Source organism: Zosterops lateralis (genome assembly GCF_965231275.1).
Source record: "Zosterops lateralis genome assembly, chromosome: 16".
Classification (NCBI taxonomy): Eukaryota; Metazoa; Chordata; class Aves; order Passeriformes; family Zosteropidae; genus Zosterops; species Zosterops lateralis.
The window spans coordinates 6,328,562-6,352,892 of NC_139776.1; the positions used below are offsets into that span (position 1 = coordinate 6,328,562).

Genomic DNA, 24,331 nt, shown 5'->3' on the forward strand with positions numbered 1-24,331 from the left:
ACAGATGCCAACAGTCTGGCTGCATGCATTTTCCTGAAGTCTTTCATATGCTAAAAACCTCTCTTTGTGTTCCATGGGTTTGAAATAGCACAATTATTCATTATTCTACAGTTTCAGTCTGGTTCATGTCCCAGTTTTATTCCAGTTTCTGATCACTGAATCCTATGGAGGGATAGCATCCTCCTAAACAACCTCTAAGATGGAACAACCTGCTAAGAAAGAACAGTAGGTGTTGTTCCTAATCTCATTCCTTAGACTTTAAAAGGAAGCATGTCAGAAGCAAAACCAAGAATTTATTTAAACTTTAACCTGGCAAACTACTTATGCAACATTTGAAGAAATGTGGTTATCTGTATGGGAACTGCTGTGACATTAACAAAGCAGGGGGTGCCAGGGACCTGCCCTGGCCCAGCTTCTCCCCAGACACCAGTAACACTTTGTGACTGGTTTCAGCTGTCACTTCTCATCCTGTCCCGCCAAACCCAGTGATCCTGCAGTGGCACTGACTCTTCCAGGACACAAGCCCATCCTTAGCACTCCTAATCACACCCGATACTTCTGAGGTGCTAATGGACCTCCTTCCTCCTCCCTCCACTGCATGGCAGGGCCTTCCTGCCGGGATTTCATGTCCTGCTCTGCTGCAGTGGAAGTGCCACACTCCCCTTGAGGCGCTGCCCTTCACACAGTGTGCACTGGCCAAAATTTCGAGCAGAAAAGGTGAAAAGGTGAAAGGTGAAAATTGGAGGCCAGCCTGTGCCTGTCCCTACCGAACTTCCCAATATGTCACCTTGAATATTTGGCTCTTATTCTGTCCTTAAATCTTTTCAGTTCTCCAAGTGCCTCTAAAGCATTCCCTGCTGCCCTCAGGGGCCCAGCAGCAGCTCTTGCTGTCCAGCCCCCCTGGCTGGGCTTTGGCTGTGCCTCCTCCAGTGTTTGCTGGGAGATGTGAGCAGAGACTGGAGCTGCTGCCGACTCCATCCCACTTGGAAACTGCTGGTTTTACTGCTAAAAATGTGCATGCAGAGCCAAGCCTCCCACCTGCTCTGCTGCGAGTGATTCCCATGTGTTCAGCAGGAGGAGGAGGAGGAGGGAGCTCTGAGCAGCTGCTGTGGCATTGCTGTGATATGATTCCCCTGAGCCAGCAGTGCCCAGGGTGGGAAATCTTCCACCTTCATGATGCTTTTGTCAGTGCACTCAGAATGTGCTGGGGATGGCCCAGGCTGTGACCCCGGGTGGCTGTGACAGGGACAGGCAGCCCCCTGTGTCCCAGCCCTGCACACACACTGCAGCTGTGCTGGTACATTTATCCGCTAGACCTCGAACATGTTCGGCTGTTTGTTTTCCTTTCATTGCCATAAGCAAACTCACTGACTGTGAAAAGGGATAAATTAGCATCTCCAAAGGCTGAGTCTCTCTTCATTCTGCAAACAAGCAGCGATCCTCGGCTCCCTCATCCTCCCAGCCCGACCTGTGCCAGCAAAGCTCTTTGTGCAACCGGCCCAAACCACGGCTACTCTGGTTTCTTTGTCAGCCAAACACATTCTAAGCTCTTGGCTGAGTCTGTGAACACGGAGGTCAGCTGTAGTTCCTTAGATGAGGCTGATCACCGCATTGATTTTTAACCTGTTCAGCTGTTCAGGCTGAGTGCAGTAACTTGTATTTCAAAGAAGTCTCTAAATTGCATTATTTCAGTTGCAGCATTGCTGTCACAAGGCTGAGCAGCTCTGTGCTGCTCACTGAGCCGTGTGGCAGGAACAGGCCTCATGTGCCAGGCCACCACACAGGGTGACACTTGTCCCACCTGGGCTCCCACCTGGCTCTGGCTCCTACTGTCCATGAGCCCTTCTGCCTCTGAGAGCTCTGGAGGAAGCAGGGAGAGACTGGGGTGTTCCCAGCTGGCACCCAGCACTGAGGATGGGAACAGTGAGCCAGACCAAACTGAGCTGGACAGACTGAAACACAAGAAGTTTCACCTCAACATGAGGAAAAGCTGCTTTACACTGAGGGTGGCAGAGCACTGAGGCTGCCCCAGGAGGTCATGGAGTCTCTCTCTAAACAACCTACTGTGGGTGACCTGGAACACTTCTTTATTATCCTGACATCATTCTGGATTTCTGTTCTGGTTTCCCCATGTCTAGGTACCTTCCCCACCTACACCAAGGGTTTTGTAGCTCAGGGTGACCCTCTGCTGTTTTTCAGAAGCCTTAACTTGGATCCAGGAGATTTCCTCTGAAAGCACCCTAAAGTGTTACCAATGTGGTCCCAATCTTAACCCCAAATCGTTCCTCCATTTGTCCGATCTTCATTCAGCCCCAGTCTCCAGTTTCTGGAGGGATTGGCCAAAGTAAATTCTGTATAAAATCTGCATCTGCTGTGCTGATGGTCACTGTTGGTCCCAAGCAGTCATTTAAGCCTTTCCAGACTCTCTGCCTTTACCAGCTGAACACAGACCACATCCTGCACAGGTATCCCAAATTTGGAAGTTTATTTATAAAATGACTCATACAGGGACACGCAGTCCTGAAAGACTTCAGTCTGACAGGGCAAAATCACTGGGCAGGGCACAGTGAGACTGCTGAAGGTGACTGGAGCTATTGCCAGGGGCTGCTTTGTGGATGCAGAGCCCCTTTCTGTGCTGCTTTAGGGACAAGCTCGTGTTCTTACACTGCTGAGTAAATGCCAATGAATGCCACCATGCTATGGACAGACTTGGATAAGAACTTTTCCCCTAAATTAGATGGAGGAGATGGAAATGGCTTGGCAAAACAATGTGACCTTGGAAAGGATTCTCCGAGAGCTCAGGAGCAGCTCAAGTGTGGACACACAGTGAATTATTCAAAGGGCTGCCCCCATTTCTCTGCTCTCTCCTTCCAGGTGAACTAAAATCCATAAGAGTGGGATAGTGGGACCATAATTTCTTCCCTTTGGTGCTAGATTTAGATCATTCCTGCCAGCCACGGTGGGAGGAAGAGCCCAACAGTTCCCAGCAAACACACGATGATGAACATCCAGAGGAAGATCCTGTCGATGACCATTGCAACGTACTTCCAGTCTTCCTTCACCTGGAACACAGAGCAGAGAGGCCAGTTATTAACATTTACTGGAGATTAAAAGCCATGAAAACTCTTAGAGCTTTACTCCAAAGTAGGATATTTTCATATCATTCCAGAGATAGGAGGAGGAGATCTTGTTCACACTTAGTGGTCCTATAAAATGGCAAAGGTTTATTCCATCAACCACCTGAGTGATTCCCAGACTGCAGAGATGTGCATGTGAAGTCACAAATCCCTATGGATAACACACCCCTGTGCATAATTAAGGTCACCTGCACACTCACTCTCCCATTTTCCATCATCAGCAGCTGTGACTGGGTGTGTAAATGAGGCTGTGATTCAAGCTGGGGTGGTGGGGGGTAAGAAATTACTTGTTTCCTCATGTTCATAAAATTATTTGCTTACAGATTAACAAAGCCAATCTCTTTCTGTGAAGGGATTTAAAGCTTTGGGTGAATAAGCAGTGAAAATAAAAGTACTCTCAGCCTCCTTTCCCCCCATTTTTGCCTTGCTGCGGGAGGATTTTCCAGCAATTCCTCTCTGGAGAGGTCTAGTACCACAAGGCAGAAATGGTGAATGACTGCTTCATTAAGAAACCACATATATGTGAACATTGCTGTTATTAATTTCTTTCCCAGGAAGAGGCCTGATCAGATGGTAAAGCTCATTTTGATATGACTGTACCCCTTATGATTTCCTACAATTTCCCACTTGGTGATTAATAGACCCAAGGGCTGAAATCTGGCACACTGCCTTGTTCTTTGGGGAAAACATCCCAGCAGGAGCCTGCTCAAACCTCTCCAGTGGCTGTGAGTGGTGAAAGGAGAAGGGGACAGCAAAGCTGCCAAAAATGCATTTTGGTAAAGGAAGCAATCCAGATATCAGTGAAATGCCATTTGCAGCAGAGGATGTTCACAGGTACAGTGGTGTTGCTGAGCTCCCTTGGCTCAGTGAGCAGCTTTGTGAGCTGGGAAATGAGGCATGCACTGGAGACCGTATTATATTTTCTCTGAACAAAGCATTTTCAATTTCAAGGACACCTGAGAGTTGTCAAAAGCATAAGAATGGGTTCAATGTTTTCATTCAATGGATAGATTTATTCCTTTTAAAACCAGCATTGAGTTAAGGTAGCCTTTACTATTAAATAGGCAGAGAAAACCTATTTTCATCCTGCATCTTGTCATCTTCTTGGGAAAAGTCATGTTATCTTATGATTGTACAGCCCTCTCCACAACCATCTGCAATTAGGGTAAGTAAAGAAATACATTGACCCTTGAAACCAAAAGGAATCCTCTCATCCCAAGCTTCTATAATTTCCTTGGGTTGTGATCTGTAATTTATTCAAATTTATAAGATCATGTAGTGACAGGACAAGGGGGAGTGTCTATAAACTGAAATGGAGTATTTTAGGTTAGAAATTAGGAAGAAATCCTTCACTGGGGGGTGCTGAGGTCCTGGTACAGTTGCACAGAAAAGCTGTGGCTGCTCCATCCCTGGAAAGTTCAAGGGCATGTTGGATGGGACTCTGCTCATGGCAGGTGGAATGAGATGAGCTCTAAGGTCCCTTCCAACCCAAACCATTCTGGGATTCTACAATTCTGTGATAAGAGCTCAGTGGGCAACTCCTTTTTGCTGCACCTATTTTCTGACCTATTCATCACTTGCTGAGAGTTGGAGTCTCTGATGCTTCAAATTCCTCATGAGAAAGGCACCTAAGCAAGCCCTGGGTGATTGCTTTTATGGGATTAATGTCTTATGATGTAATCAATGTGTAAAGCAAACCTGAATTTCACCACCTGATGTTCAGCCTGAGAGCTGGAGTGAGTAAATAATGCTCAGTCAGGTAAAATAAGTTTCTTTGAATATTTATGCTAGTAAAAATAAGTGCTAGATCACACAGAGAAAAGAAACTTAATGAGTTTCTCTCTGAGCAAAGAAGAGTAAAGTGGGGGGAACACAATTTGGACAGGAATTTGCTTCTTAATGTAATGGTGTAAGCAGAAACACTGAGCCCATCTTGCAAATGATGGCTGGCAGTGCATCAGACATTTGTAAAATCAATATCCAGTTTCAGACTGAGAGCACAGAGGGTGAAATTGGAAATTATGGGGAGATAATGAAAAAAAAAAAAAAAAAAAAAAAGAGGATGAGGGAGAGAAAATGATCTGGATTTTTTGTTTTGTGTTCTGCCACCATTCCGGCATTTCCTCGTGGTCCAGCAGCCCACGTGGAGTCTGATCTGCAGACGTCTCTGACATCCCTGCAGCTGCCAACATCTGCCACCTCAACTCCTGACCTCTATTTTGATTAGTTTTTAAGAAGCTCATTCAAAATTATTTTTGGGAAACAATCAGGGGGAGAACCAGCTGACTCCCCCACTCTCAAACTCCTGAAAATTGGGAGTCTGCAGCTCTTCCCTGGTCCAGCTCCTTGTGGGTGTGAGCCTCAGGATTTGAGTGGAGGATTGAGGTGCCTTGGTGACATCTGATCCCCAGGACCCAGAGTCTGCAACACAGATTAGAGCAGTCCCAGGTGGTTTTATTGTACTTTGTTAAAAATAACCCTGTGAGATTATCCTGTTTCCTCCCCCTCAGCTTTATTCCTTCCCATTTTATTTTTAAATATCTTCATATCAGAGTATTCTGGAGATGCACACAGCCATGGACAGAATGACTTCCCAGATGGTGCTGGTGGTGTCTGGTTATTTTGGCTGATGTGTGACATGGAGCTTGTTTTGCCTTTCAGTCTGTAATTAATTTCTAATGGCATTTCCATCATATGCCAGGACAATTCCGCTGTGCGTTTTCCCCAGTGCCCCATTGTGTTTGTATTGTTTGCAGATATCTCTCTGTAACAAACAACTGCCTCTTGCATTTCCCATTTTCTCTTCGCCGGAGCACTTAATTAAATGAGCTATTTACTTTTAATTTAGAAGCACTGCCCCTGTGGCAATGGAGCTTTAGAGGGAAAAAAAAAAAGACAAAAAAAAGACAGGAACTTAAAAGAAGCTCTGTTCTCCTTCTGAGAAGGTGAATGTCTCTGGAAATATTGCTCACAAGACAGTGAGGTGTGTCTCAGCAGCTGCATCAGAGGTGCCTGCTGATAGATTTATTGAAGACTTCCATGGAGAAATGCCACAATTTGATTTTAGGATGCAAGCAAATTTCTGAGTACTGATCTTTTCCCCCAATAAATCCTCATTTTATTAGATCAGTTCTGCTCCTCACAGTATATTTCACTTCCAGAAGATCATTTTCCTTCTTCTTTTTCATTTCCACTGGGAGAAAAAAAATTGTGCTTTTCTACTTGATGTTACTTGGGTCCAGAGAGAGAAAATAGTGCAGCCCCACAATGGAGTCAGCATTATCCCCTCTATCTGAAAATTCAAGCTCTGCCTTCTGTGCCAACCACAGCTGCCGGGAAGCAGTGGAGAAAAGTCACCCCAAGTCCCCAGGGGAGCCCACAAACCTGCCCACAGCTCAGTGCTGGAAGCTTTCCTGGTGCCTTTCCTCACAGCCTGAGCTGGCAGGAGGTTGGGTCAGAGACCAAAGACTCAAGGTTCCTCCTTTTCTTCTGCTTTTGATGTTTAGTGATGTAAATAGCTTTCTCCTCAAGATGATCGCTTGATTTCAAGAGGGTAGAGCAGAAGAAGGTATCAGAATAAAATTTGTGGCTTCTGAAGACTGCTTAATTAAAAAGAAATTAAGAGGAAGGAACCCAAAATACTAATTGAGTCCATTCTTGTTAACACCAAACCAGCTCAGCAGGGAGAATCATTTGAAATGGGAAGTATTATTGGAGTAATATTTTTTCATTTGCACCATGGGGAAAAAATTGAGCTAAACTCTACTGACATCCAAGGGTTTACTTGTGATTATTGCCAGAGGGAGAGAGCAGAGTTTAATTCCTGCACTCCTAATGTGCTTTTGAAATGCTTTACCCCTGCAAAGAGTTTTGGACTGGCAACTAATGAAGATGAGGATTCACAGCCCATCTCTGCCACAGATTTGTTCTGTGACCTTGAAAAGGAAGTTTGTGTTTTGGCTGTAACTCCTCAACATAAGGAATGAACAGTTCCTTCCTCAAAGGGATGCTGTGAAGTGAAATCCATTGAAAGACAGAGGCCCTTAACTATGATACCAAAGAGTGTAGAAATCGACAGTTGTATTTAAGCTTTTGTTGCTGCTGCTCAGAGCTGTGAAAAATGCAAATAAAAGACACTCTCCACGCTCAGGAAGTCTTGTATAAACACATTATGACTTGCACTGATTCTAAATCTTTGGAAATTTAAACTGTAGACAACGCTAAAAAGCACCTTTTGGGTATGGATCTGCCCAGGAAAAGGCAGATAAGACTTTTCTTTAATAAGAAAACCAACTTCAGGTTATCTTGTGCCTCCCTTCATTGTGGCCATAATTACTAGCACACAGTATCCATAGTCTGCAGGAAAGAGCTAAAAGAGCTGTGAAAGGATGTGGCATTTGTTATGTGCATTACTGCCTCCATGAAAAGAAATCCTTTCAGCCTCTACTCCATTTATTTGTAGCCGTATTTCCCTCCACAGGATAAGCAGGGAATTTGTTCCCCCACCTCCCTGCACAGAGCCAGTGGAAGTCCATTAATGAGGAATGATCATGATACATGAGCAGAGCTAAAGAGACCCTGCAGTATCCCCACACTACTACAGCTTCCCACACCCACAGCCTGCTTGGGCAATTTGCTTTCCTGGCCTCCACAGTCAGAGTCAGTGATTAATGAAAAGCAGAGAGTGTGAATTCCCCATTTGTCAGAAGTTTAAATAAGGAATAAGTCTCTGTTCCTGAGAGGTGGCTGCGTTTTGGGTCTCTCACAAACCTAACTGCTTCTTGGCTGCCTAACAATGACTTTACTGCTATTTTCTGCTGGAGAATCCATTGTTGTAGAGCAGCCCTGAGCATGACCTGGCTGTGCTGCCCCCTTGGCCCTCATTCCAAGACCCCAAGGACATCTCCAGCTGTGCCTACAGTGGCCAAAACCCACAACAGAGGTGTAGCTGAGCCTGCCTCAACATGTCCCCACTCTGCACAGCTCAAGGCTGGCTGCAGCTTCTTTAGCAGCTCATTTTTGACTTTCTGAAGGAGAACTCTGTTGGGATACTCACTGAGAAATCAGCGTCCTCTGCCCGCAGGTGGTCTGCGATGTAGTGAACCCCTTCCACTGCCAGCTTCAGGGCTGGGGACATCAGCAACAGGTGCTGCTCCTTGGGGCCGTGGCTCTTGCTCCCCTGGGCTGCTGTGCTGGCTGCCTCGCCCTTTTTGCACCTACACTTGCACTGAGGGAGCTTGTGCTGGGGCTGCTCCCCGTTGAGGTGGCACCTCTGGGATGCTGGAGAGCCACTGGAGTGGCCGTTGGTCTGGGAAGAGTCCTCCTGCAGGTAGCAGTACTGGATGCTCCTGGACCTGCAGCGGATTGTCCCCTCCTCTGCCTTGTTGGGGCTGTACATCTGCTGGACGCTCAGTGACCTGCCTTTCAAGACAGAGGTGGCCTGGGCGTCACTCAGGGGGTGGCAGGAGGGCTGTGGAGAGGAGCAAGTGACCTGTACAGGCTCTGGGTGCAGCACAGAGTACTGCCCGGAAGGGGACTTGCAGATGGGCTGAGGCTTGGCTGGCTCCTCGAGGTGGGCACAGAAGGAGGAGGTGGGAGAGGGCTCGTTGCTCTGGGGGCTGGGGGAGGATGAGGTAGTGAAGTTGGGTTCCACGTCCATCTCGGCCCAAAGCCTCGGAGCGTTGGTCATTTTGTGCATGGACTCAATGAGCTTCTTGCAGTTGTCCTTCACTGTGGAGGGACGTTTCATGAAGAGGATCCTTGGGACCACGTCGAGGAAGACCCTCCTCACCCAGTCCGGCATGGTGTGCGTGCGGGGGGAGCGGTGGTGCACGTTCAGCACAAAGACAGTGATGATGATGGACAAGGTGACGAATATCATGGTGAAGAGGAGGTACTCCCCAATCAGAGGGATGACCAGGGAGGTGGAGGGGATGATCTCCGTGATGAGCAGCAGGAACACGGTGAGGGACAGCAGCACGGAGATGCACAGGGTTATCTTCTCCCCACACTCGGAGGGCAGGTAGAAGACCAGGACAGTCAGGCAGGAGATCAGCAGGCAGGGGATGATCAGGTTGATGGTGTAGAAGAGGGGCAGCCTCCGGATGATGAAGGAATAAGTTATATCGGGGTAGATCTCTGTGCAGCACTCGTATTTCTTGCTGTTGTAATTGCCCACAGCATTGATGATGACCCACTCCCCACTCTCCCAGTAGTCCAGCTGGTCCACGTGGCTGTGCATGCTCACCAAGTCAATCTTGGCTTTGTCGTAGGTCCAGGAGCCAAACTTCATTGTGCAGTTCTGCTGGTCAAAGGGGAAGAAGGTGACATCGATGCTGCAGGAGCTTTTATAGATAGCAGGGGGCATCCATTTAATTCTCCCGTCGTAGAAGAGGTGAGCCTTGGTCAGGTGGGTGACTGCAAAGTCACCATCAGCACTGGGGACAGATGGAAGATAAAAAGAGACTCAGATTTTTCTAAGACAAGTCAATTCTGTTAAGGAAATATGATATTTACTGCCTGGCTTCCAAATGACCTGAGAGATGCAAGAGGGACATCATGTCCAAACACCAGATCCATCTACTCTGTCCAGTGGATTTTGAGCTCTTGGCTTACACAAACCCTGGAGTTCATGCACATGTCAGCCTTTCCCTGGCATAAGTCAGCTCCTTGATGTGACTGTACACAGGTTTTCCCCAAAGGTGTCCTAGATGTGCTCTGGAATGGGTTGAGTTTGTTTTAGAGGTGGGAGGAAGTACTATCAGATAGTGTAGCTGTGGGCTCTGCAGAATTATTTCTGACAGCTGCTAAAGGTGAAAGAGTGTTGGGTAATCACCTAGCCTTTTACATGAAAAACAGCAAGAACATCCTATTAATAGGAATAATGAACATTAATCGTCTGATTTCCCAGTAAGGAAGAGTATTGTCTTTTGTGGTGTCTTCTCACAAGAGCCCTCAGCTGGGGGTTAGCAAATAAATAGATAACAGCTCAGGAGTTTGTATTAAAATTGTATGAATAAATTATATTATCCAGACTTTTGGAGGAAGAACCCAAGTTACAAACAGCAGCACTGCCAGACAAAGGACAGGCTGTGCAGGGGAAGAGAGTTTCTGCTAAAAACTTGAGATGAATTATTCAGGCTGATACAGATAAAAAGCTCTCTGCTCCTGCCCAGCCCTTCTGGCTAGAGCCAGCCCAGCCTGCAGCTGTGTTCCTGCCAGTCCCCAAAAATCCCTGGGCCCTGCTCTGCTGCTTCAGTGCCCAGATGTGCCCTGACAGCAGGCACACAGTGACAGGGGTCACACCTCTCCTCCTCCCCACCAGCAGCAAGATCATCAACACACGGGTGATCCAGCAGGGCTCCTCAAGCTGCAGGAGGCACAGGAACTTCCTAAATTCATTTCTTTAGGAGACCATTCATTTATAAGCAAAATTGAGAAAAAAAAGAGGACTTTTTGATAGTTTCATAGAATCATAGAATCGTGGTTTGGCTTGGAAAGGACCTTAAAGACCATCTGATTTCAACTCCCTGCCATGGAAGTTTCATTTTATTCCCCTTCCACTAGACCAGGCTGCACCAATCCCCATCTAATCTGGCCATGACCAATTCCAGGGATGAGACAGCCTCAGCTTCTCTGGGCAGTCTGTGCCAGGGCCTCACAACTCACATCACATATTTCCACTTGCCCTGTGAAACATCCTAAAAATGAGACTGGTGTAGTATTGGGAAATAGCGGCAGGATCTGGCACTTGCTGAGCTGCCTTGGCTAATGAGATCTCTGGGCAGAAATGGAAATGTTCCCAATCCTCAGGATCACAGCCCAGATGTCCTTGAGACAATTTTTTAGGTTGCTTGAATTAATGGAAAAATAAACTCAGAAATCTTGTGTGGTAGAGAACCAGGTTTTACTAAACTCTTCTTTGTTCTTTGTGTTCTTTGGGGCCGATTTTGGAAAAACCAAAAGAACACAAAAGGACATAGTGCCTTTTGACCTCTAAATTGATTTTTTCCCAAGGATTAAAAAAAAAAACTTTAAAAAAAATTGGAAACTACATACAAGACTCTCACAAAGTGATTAAGACAAAATCAGCACCATGATCTACTCTGCAGGAAACAAACCTGAGGAATCGTACAATCCATCCAGCTCCTGTCTTACCTCTTCTTTCTTAAATCTAATTTACACTCCAGAACATGTAATTTCACTGAAAATCACCTTTTTTTTTTTTTTTTTTTTTTTCTCCTGGGTTTTGCCAGGAGCACAGTAAAGCCAGATTGAGATGTGAAATATGCACAGCAAGTGACAGTCCAGTGCTTGCTGTCCTTGGTGGTTTTCCTTTTAAATCTCAATAGGAATATGGAATCTGATTCTGCCTTTAATGATATCTCTGAGGCATGATTAAATCGCTCATTAATGGAGCAATATTTTTAATTGGATCTTATTAGAGAAAAGGGATTATGAGCATCCACTATGAGCATTTTCCTTCTTAGAGCAGTGTGTAAGTGGCTGGATAAACAACACAGGTGCATTTTTCTTTTGAAAACTCTTGGAAAAAAAAAAAAAAAAAAAAAGGTAAAGTCTTGCTAAAATAGCATCCAGGAATGATAATAATTAATGTAATTGTGTTTCATTTCCAGAAATGCCTTCCCTGGCAGTTTTGCAGTTTCTCTCATATCACCACACTCCTCTTCTGCAAGTGTAGATGGAACCATCATGAGGGTGCAAATCTTGTGTTTGTAAATTATCTTGTTTCTGTAAATTAGCTGCTTTTAATGAGGAACATATTTTTTTAATTTTTAATTGCTCGCCTAACAAACCCAGCTTCATCCTGGGTCCTCTTTGGCTCACATATTTTTACAAACAACACTGCCACTGCCTTCCAGGCTGGATTTTGCCTGCAGTGCCATGGCAGGAGTGAAACCAGCTGCAGAAAATCTCCTTGGATTTGGTCAGTTATTGACTCTGAGGAGCCATAAAACACCCTGGGATGCTCCTGCCTCACCAGCCTATGAGGACTATGAACTAATTCCTGACTTTACTGAGTGTGTTTGGACTCCTCATTGCAGCTCAATGCAGAGGAATTTGTAAGCAGGGTAAACCAACCATGCTGTGTACGTAGAATATATCCCAGCCAGCCACATCATGCAAAGGCAGTGTTCCCACTTGTCTCACCCTTCATGCATCCATATATTTTTGCCTCCTTCCCCAAGATTTCCACCCACACTGGACCTTCAGGCATATGTTTACTGGATTGGAAGCTGTGCCTGCTGGCACCCTGCCCATGCAGGGGAGCCTGGAGAGATTCTCTCTCTCCCCTTCTGTGTGAGGCTTTGATTCTGCTCCTCTCCACACACGAGAGGGAGCAAACAAGGTCACCTGGCTGTTGAGTGCCTTCCAAAGTCTTTCCCCAAGCTCCTCCAAGGGATGAAGGTCAGACAACCAACAGGAAACACAGTCTGCAGATGGGAGACTGGGGAAACCCAGTGTTCTTTTGGACAGCTTTGCTGTGGGAAAACCCATCCCTGTTCCTACAGCCCTGCCTGCACCATGTGAACATTGCCTTAGACAGGAAGGTGGGAGACCTGATGGAGTGGGACAGAGAAAATCTGCAGACATTCCTTTAGAGCAGTAGCACATTCTCATCTCACTCAGTGGAGACCACTCTGTTGTGACAGTTGCCATGAAAACCCATCTGGAGGGAGGCGTGAGTGCAAGGTAAACATCACAAGAACTGGAGAACTCAGATAGTCAGGCTCTCCTGGTTACTCTGACCTGACAGCTTTAAAAATATGTCAGTAATAAAGAACTGGAGCTATTATATTCTTATGTCAAACACAACAGTGCACACCAAAAAAGAGAGAAGAAAATTACTTATTTTTTTCCCAAGGAAAAAGCTGCTGTGTGCTGCAGCCTTTGATTTCTCATTTTGAGAATAAAAGCTGCTCTTCTAAATCTCCTAAGTTTATGAGGGTTTAAGGATGGCATTGTTTTACTGACATCTACAGCCATGTTCCACTAAAAAGTTCTGCTGATGGAGGATTTTTATTTTATTTTGCCACTTTCTATTTTCCTGCAGTTGGGAGATACACCATCTCACAAAATTAAGTGTTTTCAGAATGCATGTAAATGAGGCACACATTTATTTTAATTTCTGATGATGTAATTTAAATCCAAACAGACCTTTAAAAGCCTGAAAATTATCTATACACAAATATGGATATAGTAAAATGTCCTCACTTAAAGCATTATTCATCAAAGAGCAGTAACAAAGAAAAATTGTAGTATTAGCACCTGCACCCTTTTGGTGCAGAGATGCTTCTGGAATGTTCAGATTAGAATTCTCTCCAAAGGGAAACCAGAAAATATTTTGTTTAACTACTGTTCTGTGCTACAAAATGATAACTCAAATGCACTGCTTGGAAGGCACCTCTGGAACTGTCTCCTGCCCAAAACTCCCTGCCCAAAGCAGGTCAGCTACGAGAGGATCAGGACCTCACCTGGCTGGGTTTTAAATATCTCCAGAATCTTGGCAACTTGGGTACAAAACCTCTTGGGTGCCCAGGGGGAGATGTGTGTGCACTGATGTGACCTTTCAGTCAGTCCCCAGCTTTTGCTCAGTTTAGGTGTTTAGAAACCAGCACTAACCAATGATATTTTTATTGTTGCTCACCCTTCCCAGCAAAGGTTGTGTTTTGCCCATGGAATGAGCACAGGTGTCTCAGGAGGCTCTGACTGAGCTGGGTTGGTGCATTTTGCTCTGATTCTCCCCAAAGCTCTTGCTCTGTCCTTGGCGGAGTGGTAGGAGAAGCCCTTGGGTGTCAACAGAGCAGCAGCCCAGGAGAGGGATCCCTCCTGTAGATTTCCTTCTATCATCTCTTGTACCATTAGGAAGAGCTTGGCAGCAAACCTCAAAGCATATGAAGCTATCCCTCTCCAGAAAAACAACCTCCAAACAACCACTGAACCTCCTAGAACAATCAGGAAAGCTGAAGGGTGATTTTTTTTTTTTTTTTTTTTTGGCCCATTATAAATACAGTTGGTGCACAATGATGAGATCTGTGCCAGTGTACACAAAGAAAAATGTCAAGCATGTTTCCAATTTTAAAGGTTACACTGGGGCATCTTTTGGTATTTCTCCTCCAAAGAGCTTTGGGATGAGTCATGAAACCTGTGTTACTCCATAAATCTAACTGGATGCAAACATCACATTATAGTTCACAAGAACAGGCTGTTACAGTACTTTTCAAAAGAACTCTTTGTTTTTCCATGGTTCTCAAAAGCTGCTAGACAGATGATCTTCTTACCCAGTCCAGTAATCCCTTTGTGTCCATTTTATCACTGGATGAATTCCTCAAAGTATTTCCTACCCCTAATTACAGAAATTTGAATTTGATTTTCCTTCCTATCTGATCTTTTGGGTTTTTGGGGGTTTTTGTTGTAATTGTGAAGTCTAAGGCAGGGATTACTTTCTGGAACAGTTAGCCCCAGAAAATACCAGGAAAAGAGAAACTTCAGAGTTCTCAATATTCCCAGTAGCTTCTTCCCAGGTTTTACAATCACCAGGCTGGAATGGACAAATGCTGTGATAATGCCATGAATATCCAGCTGGAAACCAGCATCAGGCTCAAGGACATGGGCTTGGATTGCCCTGGGCAGCCTTTAGCAGCTGGAGCACCTGGATGCAAACCTGTGCTTTCAGGGGGTTCTCCTCTGGAGCCCCTGTGTTGAACAAATGACTCAACGCAGAAACACAGAGGTGGAAAAGCAAAAAAAACACCAAAAAACAACAACAACAACAACAACAACAACAACAACAACAAAAAAAACAAAAAAAAAAAACAAAAAAAAAAAAAAAAACAAACAACAACAACAAAAACCCAAAAGAACACAAAAAACCCCAAACAACCACCAGCAAAAAACCCACAAACCACCACAAACAAAAAATGCAGGAGCTTATTTCCCCTCATTAGAGAAAAAATGCAATTAATTTTTTATACTTCAAATAGACAAAAAAACCCTAAAAGGTGCTTCAAAGCCATTCATGAACAAAAAAACCAAATCAATGCAGACTATTAGATAATTCATTTATAAATGATTTGGTGGTGCCTGAAGAGCCTTTACAACCTCAGATAAGGAACAGCCTGGTTTCTTGGCAAAGAGGAGGCTTTGTCACTTCACTATGAACTCATATTCCTCTGTTATACATATGTTATGTCACATCCAGTAGAAACTATTTGCAGAGTCTTGGAACTCATCTCATCAAGCCTGAAAATTCAACAGCATATTAATTTCCCTGTAGGATATTAATTTGGTTTCAGATTCCTTATGAATGTTGACAACTACATTTAGTCTCTAGGCCAAACCAGCTGAATTTACTGATTTAATTTGGGTCTCTAGAGCGGGTAAATGGAATGTTTTTTACAATAATGAGCCAAGATATGAGAGTAACCTCACAACAAAGGGTAAGGTTTCCTTAAAGACGTAAATCTGAAATCAATTGAAATTTTACTATTTCTGTATATAGCCCAAAATGAAAACAGAAGGAGTATTTGTATATTTCCTAAAGGAGTCCATCCCAAACAGAAATACAATATTTCTGCCAGAGAATGTGATAAGCAATAATTAGCTCCACTAAACAGCCTGAAGACAGCAAAAGGTCAGTGTGGCCTCTCAGTCTCTTCCACCAAGGTTTCTTGGCACATTCTCTTGCTCTCAGAGACCCAGAATCATGTCCAGCTATGTTAAACTCGCTCTAAACTATATATATTTTTATATATGTATGTAAAATATGATATGGGCTCCTTGTTAGCATCACCATGGCTGACCACCATCATTTCCAGCTGAGATGCCCACCAGGAGAGGCCCTGGCTGGGAAGGCAGTTGATGAAATGCTCTGCAGAAGAGCCTCACCTTGGAGTCCCAGCACCCTGCAGTTTTTGCCTTGCATTTTTCCTGCGATCGCTACAAAATGTGAAACCTGATGAAGATATTGACTGCAGCTCCAGCTGAGTTTGATAGGAATTTAGTTGGAAGAGAGAAGTACATCTCAGTGCAGAAAACATTTTTCATAAGAACAAAGGGAAATATGGCAGTGAAGATACATGGAATTAATGGGAACCCACTAATGTCTGCTGCCTAGCTTATATCCATGTTTAATTCATGGATAAAGTAGCCAATTAAAAATGCATGATAGACTCATGACAACCAACAGACAAATGCATGATTATTAATGCTAGGTATGGATCAAGGGAGGAAAGTAGTTTGGATTTGGGGAGCTGGGGCACGACATCTCCCTGTGTCAGCAGCTCCCAGGACAGTCAGATTTGCTACTGCAAGGCAGAGCAATAAGGTGGGCAGGACTGAAAGACTCTCACTGCCCAGAACAGGTTGAGAAGGACATTCTGGAGTAGCTGCTGTGACCAGGAGATCAGACCCTGAGTCCCTGTAGACACTCAAGTGAACTACAACAACAGGGCAGAGGGGCAGAGCGTGTGAGGGGCAGGAGCCAAGGGCTGCCCAGCTCAAGGTCTGGGTGTCCTGGACATCTGGAGGATGTCTTCAGCATGAAACCCCAAAATATCCAGAGACCTAAAGGATACTGAGGTCTCCTGGAGCCTTCATCACCCCTGGAAGTGTTCAAGGCAAGGTTGTGCAGGGCTTTGAGCACCCTGGTCTAGTGGAAAGTGTCCCTGCCCATGACCGAGAGTGGGATGAGATCATATTTAAGATCTTTTTCATCCCAAACCATTCTGTCATTCTGTGATTCCTCATTTCCTGACCCCTCCTTGTATGGACCATCCTCATCAAGCAAGGCAGAGGAAGCTGAGGTGACACATCAGGTTTTTCTGTGCCAGTAACTCCAGCAAAAGGATGGTTTGACGCACGAAGGACGCGCAGCGATTTGTGCCACATCATTTCCTTTGGCACCATGGTCCACCAACACAACCACTAGAAGCTCAAAAAATAATAATCCTTGCCATTGTCATTAATTAAACAATGAGAATGACAAGGACATTCTTATATTTTTTCCTAGTGGAAGCTGTGAACACCTTTCTTGGCTGCCAAGTGAGGCACATGCAGTGCACTACTCATGCTCAGAGTGTGTCTCTGGAGGGCAGGAAGGTCCAAGTGCCTCTGGATGAGTCATTTCCATTGGGCTAATCTCCGAAAGGTGCTCAGTGAGGATGCAGTGATTTCCAAGAGGTTTGCAATCACTTCACACCACTGAGGATCAGGAATGAGCTAATGGGAAAGATAACAGCCCCTGTAGTCTCTAAAGCTCACAGTCCCCTGGGCAGATTCCAGCTTCAGCCATTTATTTTGCTTTTTAAACAGAAGCAAAATCATATCAAGCTAGAACCAGACTACTGTTTATTAAAACCGAGCCTGGCTGCTGCTGTGAGGGTTTTCTCTGAGTGCCAGCCACATGCAAAGATGCTTTTCTTTGATGCCTGCAGCAAGTGTTTTCTCTGGAGCCTGTGCTGGGGTGGGGGACTGGGATATCCGACATCCCGGGAGACTGGAGAGCTGTGCTGGAGGCTCCAGGGACAAAACAGCCTTGGCACTTGGGCAGCATTTCTAAGAATATCAACAGGCTCCAAAGGAAAGAAAGAAAACCACAACCTGCTCCTTCGGAAATGTCCATACAAGGGACAGATTCCAAGCCTCTGCAGTGAGGAACAAATACCTATTTAGAAATCATTCCAGAATGGTATTTAGCTGACCTGAAACCCCTGTTCATAGATGCACAAGCCTGACATGTTTCAGCATATTTTCCTTATTTAAGCCCATCCTCAGTAATTGGCTTTTCCAGTTGATGGTGATGAATTAGGGGAGCTTCTGGGTGAAATGAAATTGAAGAGGACTGAAAGCTCAAATCCAGCTTAATTGTGCATCTGACATGTGAAGAGAAAACAATACCTGGCATCCCCAACAAAACTGGCTGCCCAGAGGAAGGATCATTAGGAGAGCAAAGCCCTTATGATGAATGTCAGTCATGTCATTTAAGCCATGTTATAGAATCTACAAGAACTCTGACCACAGAGAACAAAATAAAGTGGAATAATTGCAGGAAACATTTTAACCTCATGAACAGAGAAAATTTGCAAGGATGGGTTTGCCCTCTGTTCACAGTGCTCACACTCACTTGTTGTAAAGGACAATGTCTGGCCTCCAGATGAGCTCTGAGGGGATTCGGATGGATGTGACATTTTCATATTCCTGGGGGTCCCAGCGCAGCTTGTAGTCGTGCCACTCCTGCCAAAAATGAGGTGGTTACAAAGCTGCGAGGGTTCAGCAGAAAAACTGAAAAGAAACACGGAAAAACACATATTTGGGGACACCCACCTGCTTCACCCACACATTTGTGGTCATCATTTGGTTTTTCTCATCCTGAAATACAAGATCAGATATTGGTTACAGGAGCAGATTAAGAGGCCCAAAGAACCCTCCTAATTTTCCTTAATTGTATTTCATTTATATAACTACAAATCACCTCTGTAACAAATGTAAGTTCCATCTTGGAAATAAAAAGCAGATGTTTCTGTCATTTGACATGGGACAGGGCACAGCTGTCTGATACCACTGAACAGCTGAGCCTGCACCTAAGCAATCCTGTGAGCAGATGGACTGGAATTTATTGGGATTTTACTCAGTGCTGATGGATTCAGCCTAGGATAATGATACCAGGTAGAGGAAAAAGCTCCCCAGCCTGCCTTTGACCTGAGCACTTAAAGAATGTAGTGATGGATATATAAACCCTTAGTCACACATGGGTGGTGGATTCCAGTGCTCAGCTCCATCTGCAAGGGTATTCTTCTGTGAAACATTACCCATGGACACAGTTCTGGAAACAAGAAGCTCAGCAGCATTTCTCCTTCTACCAAATACATGAGCTTGTGGCACTGTGGATTGGGTTTTCTGAATAAACCCCAGCTGCTCTGCTGACATGGAATTCTTGGGCAGCCTGGTGTATATTTCCATCAATGGGTAGACTTTTTTCCCAATTCTATGCACAAATAGTATGGAAAAGTAGGACTATATATATATTTAAATAATGTCAGGCATTTATAATGCTGACAGCCCTGCAGTAGAGTTACTGTTTGCTACTTGCCTTTTGTGCCCTCTGTAAGTAACTCAGATGAATGATGTAGGGCAAAGCCTGGTCTGACTGGAGTGTCCCACCAGAGCTCAGGGTTTATTTCTGGGGGTTCTTTTTATCTCTTGCCTTGGTTGGCATCAAAGCCAGCTGAGTTGGCAGGGCTCAGTTGACAACAAACTGCTCATCATTAACCTTGCCCTGGTGGCAGTTCAGGATTGATTGTGAACATTAAAACCCAGGAAGTCTGAGGGGAGCTCTGCCTCCTGCTCCCTCACCCTCCTCATTGCTGTTGTGGCACCAGATGCAGAACCTGAGCAGAGATTATCTCCTCTGGGGTTATGGACCAGAAGCACATGGAGGAAGGAGGAATACAAAACCACTCCAGTGAGAAACAAAGGGAGAGAAAATATCCAGCTTTTTCTTTGTGTGCCAATGGGTGAATGATGAAGATGAAGAATGACATGACCTGGACAAATCCAAGAGAACTTGCATCTCTTGCTACTTTTCAATTCAAGCACCTGAGGGTCTCCACCACAGCCCCTGCACTGGACATCCCAGTGTAGCAGGTGCTGCCTTTTACTGGAATTCTCCTCCCTGGAACCACCCTTGGAGGAAATTCCAGCCCATCACCACACCACCCTACTGACCTGAGTGAAGCACAGCTCCAGCCCCATGGGATTATCTGAGAGGGGTTTGCAATGTGGCAGTGACCAAGTTCCTCCTCAGCAGGCACAGCTGGATGCTCCCCATGGAGCCAGCCCAGAGGGAAGGGTCACTCCACAGCCATGGGGGTGTTGCACTACCTGGCCCCTTCTCCCAAGGTGAACACAGTCTGTGAGCTCCTGCAGGCTCACAGGATAGGAGTCCAAGTGTGACTCTTGGTGGCTGCTCCTGGACACATATTTGATCTCTCCCCTCTTATTTCTGGTCTCAGAAAACCCTCAGCAATCCAGGGTGAGGTAAGGATATGCAGGAATGTAGAGTTCCCCATTGATTTCTGTTCCCCTGCCCCCAGCTTTTGTCAGCAGGAGCTGGGGTTTGAATACAGCTCTGATTTCCCTTTCAGACTCCCTGTCTTTGGGAGCTGAGCCTTGTGTCTAACAATTGCAGCAGGTTTTGCACCAAAACTGTCACTGTCGGGAAAGGGGAGACGAGCTGAAGAGCCCCAGTGGTGGCAGCAGTGTCACCAGTCAGAGACTGGGGCTGGAGGGGTGAGAGCTCTCCTCCAGCCATGCCCACAGGTCCCAGCACAGCCTTGCCTGCGAGCTGCACTTCTAACCACTGACATGGTTTTGAGAAGATTAATTTTTCTTAAGTAAACTGGGAAAGCACAGTGGAGCAGGTGTATTGATCCACCTCTTCCACAATTCAGCAGCTGCATAATGGAAACTCTCTCTCATGCCTCCACAGTCACTAATGTCTCATCTTCTGTATTATCAATTATTCAGATGAGAACCATGCAACTTCAATATTAGCAACTGCAAACAGCCCTGGATCCCTCAGGCTGACATAAGAGTGAGAAGGGGAGTGGGAGATCATTGCTATGTTGCCAATCTGGAAGTGGATGACTTCTGCATGAGATGAGACTTTCCAGCAACTGGTGTCTTTGATTCCCCACCTCCTGAACCCTCTCAGCTGTTTCCTTTTCATCTCAAAAATCCAATTTCAAAATACAAAACTGTGTGGAGAGTCATCTGTTATGATTGTCCCACACCAGTAATGCCTTTAGGTTGCATTATTCTTTCCATTATCACAGAAATCACAGAATGGTTTGTACTGGAAGAGACTTCAAAGCTCATCCAGTTCCAACCTTTTCCAACACCTTCAACTACTAGACCAGGCTGATCAAAGCCTCATCCAGCCTGGCTTTGAACACTTCCAGGGCTGGGGCATTATCACGCCTTTCATTCTGCCTCATGACTACAGTAAAAATGACAGGGAGTGCCCTCTTCTGAATAATAAGAGGGTTGGACAAGATGGCTCTTAAAAGTCCCTTCCAACCCAAACTCTTCTGTGAAAGCTAGAACAATACCTGCCCAAGAAGTGTGCAGCTGCACAGACACTGTCCTGGGAAATGCCACATGCAAATAGAGACAGGAAGGAGAAAAATGCAGGAGCAGGATCTGCACAAGCTCTAAAGCCTGTGAGTGTGTCTGGCATCTGCAGCCCTGCAGGGACCTCCTTTGTCCAACACTTGACCCCAACACAGTGTGCCAGAATAATCCCATAAATACCATTTCAGTGCACATCAGTCTGTGTGCAGACCATTCTGTTTTGAACAGAACAAATACGGTTTGCACATCTGTGACTTCTATCTGAGCAAACACTTACAAAGAATTTTCTTGTTAATATCTGCCAGATTTGCTAAAAACCCTCAAAACTTCTTTGGCAATCTGTTTTCCCAAGGTATGCAAAGCACTGTCCCTATTAGCTTGTGTAAATTAGTGTTAATGATCATGGCTCAAATTCCAAATTAGGTGTTTGATTTTATTCTTTTGCCAAAATTCTCTGGCATTTATGCCAGCAGCTCCACTGCCCTGCTGTGATCAGTCCCACAGGTTTTGATAGGGAATTTGGGATTTTGCCTGTAATAAATGAAGAGCAAAGGATCCACTGTGATGACCAGCTACTCACATGAGTCACCTTGTGTTCCACCAGGTCTATCTGCATGATCACTCTTCTCTGCTGAGGGCAGAGCCTTCCCAACCCAACCCAACCCTGGATCAGCCAGTGAAGCCCACATGCACCAGGAGCCTCTCCCTGGGCCCCAGGCTGGGTAATTTTGGCTTTGTTGCACAAAGAGGTGTCACTTACAACATCAATGAGCTGGGCGATGGACAGCCCGAAGCGCACGAGCACCACGTCCGAGATGTTGGCCACGGGACGGGACCATTTGTTGTAACCAGAGAAGAGTTTCTTCAGGAGCCTCTCCTCGGCGTGGGCTCGGGTCTCCACATGGCCAAAGGCTGTGGGGAAGGAATGAAACACCTGCAGGTCCGAGGGCTGGCATAGCTGGAGCCTTCTCCAGAGGGAAACTCCAGCAAACCACAGTGACGGGCACTTGGGGACACGCGGGAGGGTGATGTTAATCCAGTGACTTGTGTCCCCTCTATCCCTGACATTACCAGGTGTTCCTCACTCTATTACAGAGCAGGATTGGTCTGAAGAAAGTGGGGGCACCAGTAATACCATTTAGAAAACACTATGTGAGCCATTCTTCCCTGAATCTGGTCTAATTTTTATGGCCACTTTGTGGCAAGTTTCTAGCACTGGAGTCTGCAAGCAAGGAAGAGGGGTGATAGAAGGGCAAGCCAGAAAGGAAAAAGCAGCCTCCTTCTGGGAGATAGGTGTTTTGGATCAGATTTAAACATAAAAAATTGGCATTATATGTATCAGGAAAAAAAAAAAAAAAAAAAAAAAAAAAAAAGACAGACTGAAATTCATCTCTTTAACCTGCTCTAGTGGGTATTTCACAAAAACAGTGAGAGAAGGAAGAGGATGGTGGAGAGCACGAGTTGGACAACGAGATCCCAGTTTTGCTCAGGTATAACTTTAAAAGTTGGAGCAGCGCTGACCCCGCACAGAGGCTCCAGGAGCTGTCAGAGGTGGTGTCAATTAAAAATTGAAGCCACGTTTGATCCAGGGGCTGCCGGAGGAGCTGCACTCCCGTGCCGGCTGTGCCAGACAGAGGGGAGAGGGAGCCGGGGGCTCTCCCCACGTCCCTCCTGGAATATGGCTTCTACTTAGTCTTTAGCTGCCCTGGATTATACAAAGGGAAGCATTAGCTGAGCGCTGGCTGTGCTCTCCCCAGCCGGAGCTGTAGCCCCGAGACACATTAACACACTTTACCCAGGGAAGAAAAGCCCGGGCAAGAAGCAGGAGGATGCTGAGCCCCCGTCTGGGTTCTCCCTCCTGTCCCCTTCCCACCGTGCCTTTAACCCTTTCTCCATCAAATCAGACAAGGAGCAGAAAATAAAGGCTCAGCAGAGGCTGGTGCTCAGGGGACCAGAAATGATGGGGCAGAAGGGTGGAGGAGTCAGGGAAATAAATTCCCTGTTGACACGGGCTGGTCTCTGCAGCGTGTCTTTGAGAGGGATAAGAGAGGAAAGAGTAAAGGGCAGAGCAGGGGAGAAGAGCTTTCTCAAACTTACCGGGGAAAATGCTGGCACACAGCAGGAGGAGGAGGTTTCCCTTAGGCACGAGAAATCCCATCGTGGAGCAGAGCTTTAATGTGCAGAGTCTCCCGTCGGGGCAACTTTTCCTCTCTGAGTCTCTGGATCCTCCAGGTTCATTCCCCTGAACTCCTTTCACTCTCTCTCCCTCCGGCAAGGGATAGCAGCTGGTGCTTTGCTGTTGGTTTTTTCTTTTTCCTTCTCTCTTCTGAGTGATCTCCAGCTCTTCCTCCTCGAAGGATGCTCTTTCCTGGGACGCTGCCGCTGCTTTGCTCACGAGTGATGCACAAGGGCTGCAGAGATCTCCTGTGAGAGCCCGGGGAGCCTCTCTGGGCTCTCCTGCTGCTCCTCTCCCCTTCCTGCGGGGCTGCCGCTTTATTTGCTGCTGCTGCTGCTGCTTTCAGCCTTCCCCCAGCCCTCGGGGCAGCCTTTGCTCGGCTTTTGCTGCTGATGGGCCACCGCTGATGCCTCTGGAGCAGAGAGCGAGCACAGCGTGTTTGTATATTTAATGTAGCCAGACCTGCCCGCCTCCCGCTCAGGAGGAGGAGGAGGAGGAGAGAATCCCTGCGCTCCAGCAAACAGGCTGCAGGGAGGAAAACTTTTCCAGGAGAAATAAAGGGGGAGATGCAGAGCCCAGCTGCAGGCAGAGGTGCATATGGGGCCAGCTGGGATCCTTACAGCACCGGAAGCCCAAACAGTTCTTAATTAACGTAAGCTGTCTCTTTAATCTCGTCCAACTGCTTTTCGAAATCACTCCAGTGTAATTAGACGGGGATATTTCTGGCTTGGGCACGCATCTTTGCTGTCAATAATTACTGGAGTGATGAACCTGCCCAGGAGAACAGGGCTCTGCTGTGCTTGGTGCTGTACAAACACGTAGTACAAATACAAATACAAATACTATTGTCTGCCCACAGGCAATA

The 24,331-nt window shown here is 46.0% G+C and overlaps 1 protein-coding gene across 1 annotated transcript; it reads right to left on the reverse strand.

The window, feature by feature from the left end:
• Positions 1-2,470: 2,470 nt before the first annotated feature.
• Positions 2,471-23,861, reverse strand: CHRNA4 (cholinergic receptor nicotinic alpha 4 subunit). The gene is made up of 6 exons (XM_083873438.1): positions 23,388-23,861; positions 22,051-22,202; positions 18,483-18,527; positions 18,283-18,392; positions 8,194-9,574; positions 2,471-3,062 (listed from the first exon to the last, which is right to left on the reverse strand). Exons 1-6 carry the CDS (start codon positions 23,446-23,448, stop codon positions 2,937-2,939), a joined length of 1,875 nt encoding a protein of 624 aa, XP_083729564.1. The 5' UTR covers positions 23,449-23,861; the 3' UTR covers positions 2,471-2,936.
• Between the last annotated feature and the right edge of the window lie 470 nt (positions 23,862-24,331).

What these genes read in the sequence shown, in the direction of transcription:
- CHRNA4 (XM_083873438.1), bottom strand. Translation starts at nt 23,448, where the DNA reads ATGGGATTTCTCGTGCCTAAGGGAAACCTCCTCCTCCTGCTGTGTGCC. An exon ending in TCGCCCAGCTCATTGATGTT is followed by an intron (nt 18,528 to 22,050) that starts GTAAGTGACACC and finishes CTTGTATTTCAG; the next exon opens with GATGAGAAAAACCAAATGAT. An exon ending in CAGAGGACGCTGATTTCTCA is followed by an intron (nt 3,063 to 8,193) that starts GTGAGTATCCCA and finishes TCTGTGTTCCAG; the next exon opens with GTGAAGGAAGACTGGAAGTA.